This window comes from Mixophyes fleayi, chromosome 4 (assembly GCF_038048845.1).
Source record: "Mixophyes fleayi isolate aMixFle1 chromosome 4, aMixFle1.hap1, whole genome shotgun sequence".
NCBI lineage: Eukaryota > Metazoa > Chordata > Amphibia > Anura > Limnodynastidae > Mixophyes > Mixophyes fleayi.
The window spans coordinates 210,898,528-210,910,750 of NC_134405.1; the positions used below are offsets into that span (position 1 = coordinate 210,898,528).

The 12,223-nt window shown below is 36.7% G+C and overlaps 1 protein-coding gene across 12 annotated transcripts in view; it reads left to right on the forward strand.

Moving 5' to 3' along the window:
* The window catches only part of MYBPC1 (myosin binding protein C1), a 114,273-nt gene extending 102,462 nt beyond the window's left edge, over window positions 1-11,811 (forward strand). For 10 of the 12 annotated variants that reach the window (XM_075209254.1, XM_075209256.1, XM_075209255.1 and 7 more), the window contains 5 exons: window positions 906-1,045; window positions 2,024-2,183; window positions 3,666-3,802; window positions 4,934-5,120; window positions 11,214-11,811. In XM_075209254.1, coding sequence (XP_075065355.1) covers window positions 906-1,045; window positions 2,024-2,183; window positions 3,666-3,802; window positions 4,934-5,120; window positions 11,214-11,305 — 716 coding nt within the window. In that variant the 3' untranslated portion in view covers window positions 11,306-11,811. Of the gene's footprint in view, window positions 1-905; window positions 1,046-2,023; window positions 2,184-3,665; window positions 3,803-4,933; window positions 5,121-8,424; window positions 8,469-9,365; window positions 9,406-11,213 lie in introns of all 12 variants that reach the window. The other 2 variants (XM_075209257.1, XM_075209261.1) reach the window with 2 other exon arrangements.
* Window positions 11,812-12,223: the final 412 nt, after the last annotated feature.

Here is a 12,223-nt window from a genome sequence, read left to right on the forward strand (position 1 = left end):
TTTAGGACAAGACTGTCAGCCCTATTATTTCTATTTCAGCAATGACAATTAGCAATGGAGAAATGAAGCTCTCCTGTTTCTGTGTGAGCTATAACTCAGTAGAATGTCACTGGAGACTTTAGAGAACACTGCTACCCCTCCTCTTTCTTTTATACCTATGACGCTGCCCAACTGCACTGGAGACTGCCAAAAACCGTGCTACCCCTTCTGTGTCTCTCTGTGAAATGGCGCTGAATCGCCGTGGAGGGCGGTATTTATAGAATCCAAAACTCACTAGATCCAACAAAGTAACAATGACGTTTTGCCTCATTTTCAATTCCAAGAGCACGCAAAAGCTCGGCTCGGTACTCGGATCTGCTTAGTTCGGGTGGGCTCGGTTCTCAGAGTTCCGAGCCTGAGCATCTCTAATTAAGAGGCATGTAAGAATATATACAAAATGTTTAGTAATGTCTATTTTCATGATATTTGCACAATTAACGGCGAAGTGCCTCCGGAACAGTCGCAAAGTCACTCTGGGCCGATGTAACAACGCATATCCCCCCATAGGGTTGCGAGAAGAAATCCATGATGTGGAGGTACTGTAGTACCTGAAAATGTGTGCAGTCGCGATGTTCAGAGGAACAACGTGGCTAGTTAGATATGCCCCTTATAGGGACCATATACTGTACATTTTATATACTAACCCATTGACAATAGCTTAGAACTGCACTCATATCGGAATCACTAAATCTAAAAAAATAAATATTATATGGTGGCTTTATTTAACTTTTCATCATCTTAAGTGAGTATAGGCAAATCAGTCATCTGAACAAATGTTTCAATCACTAATAATGACAGTGATATGGTTTGACCTTTCACTGGATAAAAAATACACTGAACATCTGTTCATCCTGTGATTTATCTAGAACGCCCTGGACCTCCTGAAGTTGTATTAATTGAAGAAGTCTGGGGAGAGAATGTGGCACTAGAATGGAAGCCACCAGTAGACAATGGCAATGCTGCTATCACAGGATATACAATACAAAAGGCAGACAAGAAGACAATGGTATGTTGTTTCATCATTTCCTCATTGTATATTTTGTACAAGCTTTTACCACATACTGCCCAGTGATCTTTCTAATTCAAACATTATGTGAGGGTGAAGCAATATAAACCCATATATGGCAGGTAATGGTGTGGTGCATGCCACACAGACACAGAACAATGCATTTATGTTGCCCTGATGCAGGTCTGGACAAACTGAGCCAAATGTTAGGAGCCAAGAAGAATAGTTAGAAGCCAGCAATTTTGTAAGGAACTATTGGCAAGCAACATAAAATGTTATAGGTGTAGGAAGATGCACACTAAAAGGAAACATAGCTTCATACTTAAAGATGGCCAGAATAAAGTTACCCAACACATTTGACGTTATACTGCTTAAATGACCAGCATTTTATACTCTCTCCCCTACACACACAGACCACCAGGATATGGCCTAAACATAGCTTGCTGCCGCAGCATTTGTATGTATGTTAGATTCGCAGATGTAGTGGACTTCTTATATTATGTCATCCACCACCCATCCATCATCTTGTTCTCCCACTTATTTATAAGGGATTGGTTTAACCTTAGTTTTGCATTTTGCTATTTTTGTTGTTATTCAAATGTTATGTTTTAGCATTTTTATCTGTCACTGGGTCTTGGCTTACAGAGTGGTACAGTACGTGTCTGAGGTTTTTCCCCACTTTTGAGTAGTACTACATCTTATATACTGAACTGTGGATTTGGCTTCCAGCATTTTCCAAACTCAGCAACCTTGACATGAGTCAGACTTATACCTAATTGAAAGACTTTTTATGTTATGAAATCTCTCAAAGATGGTACATTATGCTTTTCTCTCCAACAAGGCCAAATGCCAAATATGTATTCATGGTAAACCATTACATGACTTCAATGAATTCCTGGTGGTCACTTCCACTTTACTTTTGGCTACTCTAGTTCAGTCAGTGTTTTTTCTTGACCATACTATTGTTTATATCTGCAGGAATGGTTTACAGTTCTAGAACACTACCATAGAACCAGTGCGACCATATCAGAACTTGTGATAGGAAATGAGTACTACTTCCGGGTCTTCTCAGAGAATATGTGTGGTCTCAGCGAGACAGCAACCAGAACAGTCAACAGTGCACTTATTGAGAAGGAAGGTTGGCCATTCATTGTATTTCTTCTCTAATTAAACTGCATATTTTAGATTTTTGTTTTATTATACTGCTGCCTTTTTTATGTTACCTCTGCAGTATTTAAGTTAGTGGACTGCAATGACAGTGACATTTTATAAAGGAGGGATGTCATAACTAACCAAATAAAATATATATTTTTATTTTAAACATTAAGGAGCCTATTTCTGAGCTCTTATCAACACAATTTAACAATAAATGTATCAATAAAATCTCAGCAATACTGGCTCGGAGAGGTAAGGTTTAACTTACCGCTCCAGCCAGGCCACTCTCTGTTAATAGGCGCATGCTGAAGATATCTAGCCAGCTTGCGCATACACAGGAGAACTGAATGTCCACACTTTCAGTACCACTTGGCTAAAAAATGTGAAAAATAGATTAAAAATATATTTAGATAGAAATATTTAAAAACTACTCAGCACTGAAAAAAATGCTTTATTCAATTCATTTTTGTTCATTTGTTTTCTTCTGTTATCGCCATCCTGAAATAGCCCAAGTCATCCTAACCCAATGCCTTTTTTGTCAGACAACTATTCCAGGATGGACACATAAGTACATAACTTGCAATTTCTATCATCATCATTTATTTATAAAGCACCAGCTTATTCCGTTGCTTTACAACTGGGAACAAACACAGTAATAAAACAATACTGGGTAATACAGACAGACAGAGAGTTAAGATGACAATCTATAGGAGAATAGGAGTTTGACACATGAGGTTACTCCATATGTGCTACATACTGAATATTGGTTCAGCCAGATTGCAAAGGTAAAAGTGCTTAGGGGGCAATTTTGGTGAGAAGGTCAGAGAGTTGTTGTCTTGTGTGAACTGTGTAAAGGGTGGTAACAGGGTAACTTAGGGAGGTTAAGAGTGAGGTTGAGGAATTTAATAAGCTTGCCTGAAAATATGGGATTCAGAGAATGCTTGAAGGTTTAATGACCAGAGGAAAGTCTTATTGCGCGACAGAGGGAATTCCGCAAAATGAGTGCAGCCTTCAAAAAGTCCTGTAGCATGAGTATGTCCTTGACATCTGTGTGTGAATACCAATTCCATATGTGCTGCATTGACTGAGGAAAGTATTGAATTGCCCAGTGTTAAAGGAATGGTAGTATTGAAAATAAAAAAAATATATGTAACTAGTTCTAGGCAAAGAATTGCAACTATAAATGCAGAAAGCTGAATGCCTGTATGTCCTACCAGCTGTTGTGGTCAATCACAGAACTCAATCCTCCACAGTAGACAGCTGTCGAGAGTATAGTGAAATGTACCTGCGGTATTAGTATTTCATATATTACTATCACATACATGATTCCAGTCTATCTCTACTCTCAGTACAGTATGGATGATTACTTTTTCCCTGTGGGATCATCAAAGGGAAACCTGTTTCATTTTCATCTTTACGCATTCCTGTCTTTATTTCTAACAGTACACTTTGTTTTCTTTTTCAGGTAAACCTTATAAGCGTCCTGAGTACTCAGATTTTGACTTCACAGAAAAACCACTATTTACTCACCCCTTAATTAACACAGTAGCCATTGCTGGATATAATGCCACACTGAACTGCAGTGTACGCGGAAATCCAAAAGTAAGTAATATAATATGCATATAAAATATATTATGGGCTAATGTATATAATATATATATATATATATATATATATATATATATATATATATACCAAAATATGCATACGTCAGAAAGCAGATTTGGTTGCATCTTATTCTTACGACTCCTTACGCTTGCAGAGATGAATTGGGTACATTGCCCAAGTACAGTAATGGTGTCTTCATGGAATTGTGACTGAGGTAGACCTGCAGGCATACACACATAATACACCTACCTAGAGATGTATGTGTTGTGGGGGCCACTAGTGAGTTAGAGATCAGTGACATCATTAAATTTCCTGGGTCTTGTCTCTTGCTGACAATAATGTGGACCAATCTCTACAAATCATCCACCCTTTGTCTCCTTCGGTGCTTTTCAAATTCTTGTTCAAATGCAGGCCATACTTTAATGCATTGGAGAATCCGCTCCCATGATTCCTGTTCTTCCAGGTTGATTGATGAAACTATTAACATCAATGTCAGGGACATAGACTACCTGCTGATATTGACACAGCCCAACTTGGAGGCACAGAGATTAACACACCTCTGGTCTTCACCGGGGAGACCACCCCACATGGGAGTTTGGATTTAGCTGCGAGAGACGCGCAGGTTGTGGTATTTCAGGAGGACTATCAGCAAAGTAGATGTAGGCAAACGGATAGTCAGGGAAGCCAAGGTCAGATTGAGCAGTCAGCGAGGTTCACAAGGAGTATCCAAAAGAAAGGTCAGGTAGCCAAACACTAGGAGAAAATTGCAGAGCCCAAGGGAGAATCCAGAGACAGTGTCAGAATAAGCCAAGTCAGGAATGGGATAGTCAGACCGAGGATAGTGAAGCAAAATCCAAAAACGCCTGAAACTAGGAGACCTAACTAGCACCCTAATGGTGCCATTGCCATCTTTAAATAGCAGCAGGAACACTAATTACCAGCAGCGGTGACATAAGCAGCCACTGCTGGGTTTCTGAGCATGTGCATGCGCACCAGGGGCCATATGGCAGCTGGAATTGATGCTGTGGGAGTACCCTCATTACACTGAACAGGCATATGTTTTTGGAAAATAAATCCGAAAACTGTAGTGCATAATATTTATTTAACTGATTTCTTCTATTGCAGCCTAAAATCACTTGGATGAAGAATAAAGTGGTTATTATGAATGACCCCAGATACAGAATGTTCAGCAACCAAAGTGTATGCACACTGGAGATACGTAAGCCAAGCCCTTATGATGGCGGTACATATACCTGCAGAGCGATCAATGATCTGGGTGAGGCTGAAGTTGATTGTAAGCTTGAAGTGAAAGGTAAGATTATCTATGTAAAATGTCCATAGTACCCACATATATACAAAGTATCTAGAGGCTACTGTAAAGTAAATACTGTAGGTATATTATTATAGACTATTACAGACTATTTGTTACCTATCGTTACCTAGTTAAAATAATACAAATCTTAATAAAATGATAAAAATAGTAATTACATAAAAGTACTAATATGAAATATCAAATTACAATAATGACAGAAAATTAATCGGAATGAGAAGGTTATCTAGAGAGGTATAATATTGATGCCACTTTTTTATAAAAAATTTAAAAATTAGGGGAGGTTCTAGTAGCTGAGGCATTGTGTGTAATGACTAGTGGGACTGAATGGTTGCCACGTCATTCAGTTACTGCTGTCTTCCATTTCAAAAAGTGAGATGTGTGTCTACCATTTCAAATAGTGAGGCAGTGTACAACTCTCCAGGCAGCGATGCCTGGTCAAATGGGTTAATGGGTCAGTAGTATCACAATAAAGGTGATCGTGCCTGTACAGAACACCCTCCTGGTCTACAAGTCAGTGTGAGGGGGAGTTTTGCGAACTCTCGCCACCTCATCTATGCCAGTTTTAAGATGCCCTATTTATTATTTTATTGACAAATTTGTGTTTACTAAAATAATGTTTACAGTTATTTTTTCAGTGAATTCTGAGGAATATTTGTTATAATCATCTAAAGCGTTCTTATTGATGTACTATAATAGTAACGAGCTTCAGAATCAGTTTTAGAAAATGTCCTTTCATTACAAAATTTAACTTAACCTTGTTATATCACTAAACCCAAAAATTTAACTAAAATTGCACTACAGATCTGTTAAAAAGTAAAGTGTTACCTCCCCGCTCCATTAGACATCTGAAGCTCGAGTGTCCTAATGGGATGTGATGCAGATGAAAAAGCTGAGACTGCAGTCATTTGAGCTGCTGTGACATCAATCTCCCAGTCCAGACACTGCATTTCTGCAAGGTCTGCCAAGCTGATAGAGATAAACCTTACTCCTAGTCTATTCATTCTGCTGCTAGAGACGGCAACTGAAAGGCACATCCCTCTTCAATTATACAAACATAAACAATGTATTCAAGTAATGCATGCAATTAAAGAAAAATAAGGTAACTTCAATCATCATTATCTTTACCATAAATGTACACCAATTACTTTTGCAGCAAGAAAATACACATTTTAAAAATGAATGCCCTACAACCTGACTCATGATAGGCACACCCATGCTTACTCGTAAAGTGGCAACTTACAGCAGAGGTGCGAAAGAAAACATTATGGACATATTAAGTTAAAGTATTAAGTTATTTTAGTTATATTGTTCAGCTTAAAAAGAAAGAGACAGCTGCACACAGGAAGTGTGATGCAATTCAGATCACTTTATTTCAAAGTAACATAGGATATGGAGATAGATAAGACTGATGTATGTGGATACACCCTCTGACACAATCCACCCCACACGGCATTTAAGAATAGGAGTAAGAACCCTTTAGCATTAAACAGGTCAGAGATAGTGGGTTACGGTGAGACTAGGCAGCTTAAGGTTTCATCATTTCTTTTTACCTAATCTAGATTTAATGTGTTGTTTGTGGGCATCAGTAAGATGTCTGGGGACATAATATTGATGTATTATTATATTTACTTTCCTCTTGTAAGGCACTGTACAGCCTTGCTATAGCATGTTCTCTGAATGTCAAAATTAAATACAGGGAAAAGATTCTTATATGCATTTTGCAAAGCAAGGTGGTTTAACCGGAACATCACAGAATCTGTTGTTTGCCTTTAACAGAACACCCACATTATTATCTTTTATTAATATGTTATTACCTTTCCCATTGGAGCTTACATTCTAAATTCCCTACCATTTTGTCAGCAGTCAATTAACCTACTATATATATATATATATATATATAGTATATTTTTTAACTGTGGGAGGAAATCAGAGCACCCAGAGGAGAGGAATCACAGACAAACACAGATAAAACATACAGACTCCACACTGATAGGGCCTTGGTTGGAATCGAACCCATGACTCCAGCGCTGTGAGACACCCATCATGCTGCCCACATGACTTGTGTTCCATATTCTAAGAGGATGTTTCCAGTCAATAGGCTCAGACAGGAACTGATATCTTGTAGATGGTGCATCATAAATGGTCCTTCAATCTTACACTGGCTTTGACCTCGGTGACTTGTATATTGCATGCCTAGCACATATCAGTCTTTATTTCTTTATTATAGTTTCTAGTATTTAGATTACCAACACTTAGATAGTCTCATCGGGTGATTCATGTCAGGCATCAGATGCAGGTTCATATGTAGCTTCAGAGTCTGTGTTAGCAGCATTTTATTCTCTCAAATCTCTCCAACCAGCTCAGCATCTCCGTATTCTGCCATTGGGCCATACACATATGCATTTTTTAACTTACTAAATTGTGAAGATAAAATCCATTTACTTTTACACAACCCCTCAAAGAAAATCCCATTTGAATGATTCTACCACGTTAACACAACACTGACAAGTCATTCCTTTATCATGCAAGAAAACATTGACATATGAGTGGAGGATTTTTACTAGGAATAAAAAATAAATTCATTAACTTAAAATATTTAGAAACATCAAAAGTGTGTTATACCTAGAAAACCTTGTGTTATTGTACAGAATGAGCATCAATCATTAGGAAACATTGAATTTTGCTAGATAATTTACACATTTACGGATAGATTATTTTACAATTAGATTTTCTGGGTCAGATAACTGCTTTGCCAGAGTAATCTTTTTTTTGTCACATGAGGAATTTTGGTTAAAGTATAAGGTTAAATATATTATATTATATTAAAATATCATTGATATTAAGTTGAAAATAGAGTACATAAAAATAAATGCTATTAAATTAGGTGATTGCCCAAAATGATATTAAAATGTGGATCTTAATTAGATTAACTCTTGATAGTAAGATCCATCCTAAATAGTATCAGGACCCATTTATCTGGGTCACAGGAACAGTTAAAGAACCCTTGTTAGAGAATCATTCACTTGCTCTCAGCCAACACAAAGGTGATTTTATATCATATTAGGTCCAATGAGGGGTAAATTAGGGAGTGTTCCAGATCACAAAGGTTCACCCATTATAAAGTATGACCTGATGCCCAGAAACTGATGAAGAAGCACAGAAGGTGTCCCAGCAGGTGTTTCTTTGTATTCCACCAGTTTGCCAACGTAATAATAAAAAAAAAAGATATAATGAAACCAGTATTTATACAAAGTATATCATTTGAAATGTTCTAATTCTACAGGATCAATAAGCGGAGAACCTTTCGGCTTGTGGAAACAGAAGCAGGTTTATCACTCAAATATTACACTATTACAATGACGCCTCCTATTTACATAATCCCCGCTCACCTCAGGCTATACCTTGCATGTAAAACTGGTATTTGTAATCTAAGGCTAGATTGCAAATCTTGTTTCATGGTAAATTAAGCCCATGTCAGTGTATGTATTTTTGCCATGAACAATTAAAATAACAAGACATTTTCAACAAAGTATTTGGTACCATTCCTAAACATAAATCTGATCACACAATACTTTACTTAAATGGAATTGATTTTAGCAATGGCAATATTTGTGGTTGTATAAATTCAAGCTTTAGACAAGAAACAACATGCTAAATTTACAATCATTGCAAACGTAGTATGTCATTGCTTAGCAATTTAAAAACATCAGTTCTAACAAACTGTATCTCTATTTTACAAACTATATATATTCATATATTTTAGATACATCGTTCAGTGATTCTTCTCACCATGTACATAGTTCTGATCAGGACCTTTATGTCATATTTCTAATTTTTAACATATATTATATATTAAGTGTGTTTCTTTGTGTGTGTGTTTGTGTGTGTACATATATATGCATATGCGTATATATATATATATATATATATATATATATATATAATGTTTTCAGTATAAACGCATCTTATTTCACAAAGGTTAACCTTGTATTTTGCTTACTTTTGAACATCGGCAAGAGGTAAATCTGCTAGTTTGTGTGCATTAATAATTGTATTTATGAAATATAATTGTACACCTGGCTTTCACTTTTCATATGCTTCAACATCCAGCACAGTTTACTAAATGTTTAAACTATCATGACATCACAGCCTGCTCCATTTGGTAATTAATATGTTCTTTATTAGCTTCTAAATGCTCATTACTTCTCTTTCTCTCTCCCTTAGTTGCACAATAAGGATTATTGAATGTGTATTGTCATCTAAGGTAAGCTTTCATATGGTCATGTCATATGAAGCTTATGTCTTTCCATGCTGAACATCTGTATCTGTCATGCCTTGACCTAACCATGGTTTGCTTCATCAACTCTCTCTTTGTGTTTTTAAATGTGATCAAATAATATTTACTAATTTATATTATTGCTTCTCATTGGTCATCTCAAACTCGATGTTATATTTCCTCAAAATGTTAACGTACACTACAAACGCGGCACCATAACGGCATGGGAAGCTAATATCTCCACTTTACAGGTTCTTTACATCTGGACTATCCAGATTTCTTTACTGCATGACATTTTTCATCTACATGTCATATGCACGGTAGCAAATTCAACTACACGTCATATGTACATGATAGCAGATTAACATAAGATATGTACATGATAGCTGATTTAACTATGTGTGATGGATACAAGATAGTACAATTATCTACATGTGATATGATGATGTGTAGATCCATCTGAATATATTATAAGGATGATGGCCTTAATTACATGTGATATGATGTTTGTAAATTAATCTTTATGTAATATGTACATGATAGCTAAAGCATCTATATTTAATATATACATTATGATAGATTACTTTAAATGTTACATTGTAAATTAAATTGGATCAGTCACCTCTACACAGTGCAGATATCCATTTTATGGGCAGAACCAGTATGGGTCCTGTCACTTTGCTAGGAGCCAGTGACATCACTCAGACACTGCCAAATTAATATTCATGAGGACCGACTTATATTCATGGAGTACTAGTTGCTAGTGGGTGGATAGGCTACATTGTCATTAATATTAGTTCTGGGTGCTGGTGACGTCTACTTTACACTTTCTACTTTACTATTCACTCTAGTACTTGTCATTTTATATTTATAAACATTGTACACTCATGAGTATGATAAGAGAACTAATAGTGGTGTAAGTTATGTTTATGTAAAAGGTGAAGAACAAAAGGCTCCCATTTTTCGATTTACATACATACTTTAATCATGATAGGATTGTGCTACAATCAAAACAGAAATACCAACAGTTAATGCATGGATGTGCAGCTTGAAGAGCTGTCACCAATGTAAACTAGCCTTGATTCATTAAAGTGGGGAAGTCTGATGGGCAGTTGGGGAGGTCTGATAGGCCTATGAGGAGATCTGAGGAGCATGAGGGAAGGTCTGATGGGCTTCTGTGGCAGTGTGAGGGTCCTTTGGGGAGGTCTAATGGGCTTCTTGGGAGGTCTGATGAGCATGTGAGCAGGTCTAAAGGGTACATGATGAGGTTTGAGTGGCACATGGGGAGGTATGAGGCCCATGTGAGAATGTCTGAGTGACATGTGGGGGAGTTTTGGAGTACATTTGGGATATGAGGGCTTGTGAGGGTCTGAGCACATGTGGGGGCATTTTGTGTCAAGTGGCGGTCTGAGGCCATGTAGAGATATTTTGGAGTCATTGGGAGGTGTGAGTGGCATGTGGGGACACTTTGGGGTGAGTGATATGCGTTTGTCAAGGCCGTATTGGGGATATTTTTTTATTCTTCAAATTAAGGGCAGTGTGTAGCCCTTTTGAAGGTTGTAGGGCTGCACATGCGGAGCTTGAAATATATCAGGTTGTCCATCACTACGTTTGAGAAATAGCAAAAATGAAATGCTGTTACCTTATTAAGTCTTTGAAGGAAAAGCTAAAGTAATTCATAATAAACTTTTTTTTTTATTCCATACCATGTATTACAGTATTTTACACATGATCTCCATGGGGATATACTCAGATTATTCAGAGTATTGTTAACCTTTCCATATTCTAATTTATAGGTGGCCTTAAATTTTTTCACCTTCTAATGCAAGGTGTGCCTCTGTCTGTCATCGATTCTTACATGCGAGAGCTGAATAAGGAGAGAGCATGAGCAAGTCTAGAGTCGGCTGCTTTTCTACTGCATTAAGTCTGGACATCAGTGTTACAGTGTTTGACCCTGAAGCTGCATCTATAAATATGTAGTCATTTTCTGTCTGCTGTCTTTATGTGTTTGTTACAAATAAGGTTAATGCATGAGTTGGTCTGGGGAGAGATGATTACGCTTAAAGTTTCGCTTGGGGCTTTTATACAACATGACACAGTATGGATAATTCACATCCTTACTTGAAGCAGCAAATACTTTACTTGTTTGAGACAAAAACAGATTAGAATAAATTAAATATTTTGATTTATACATCATTGATATTGCTATAACAAGGATGTCACATCATGTCATTGTCTTCTTTCTCTGAGTAGATATATATAATACTGCAATATTTACATAAACATGACATAGGTTGGGAAATGCTTACTTAGGTGATACTGTTGGGTAAAATCTGGAAAAAAATATTGTGTAATACAATCAGTGTACAATAAATAAGATTTTTCCACCATTTACTGATGTGTTGTTACTTGTGACATCTAAGTGCTAGGTCAAACCTGCAGCAATAACATCTAATGTTACAAAGCCTTATTTTACATATTAAGTACTTATATTGCTCATGCAACTAGATGTACTATACATATTTACAGGTCTTATGAACAGATTGTGTAAATCGGTAATCATTTTAAATGGTGCAAATAACGTGTAAAGTGTTTCAATATATATATATATATATATTCAATGGTTTCAGAAAACATTGGGCCTTACTTAGAGTTTGGTGTAAATATATTTAGAAGGTGCCATGTTGTGCTGTACAGAAGGCAAATGTAAAATGTGCATATAACTTTAGGAGACTGGCACAACTCTAAATCACAAAGTCAAATAAAGATTTCCAGTATGTGGGCCTGATACTGTTTTATGTATCCA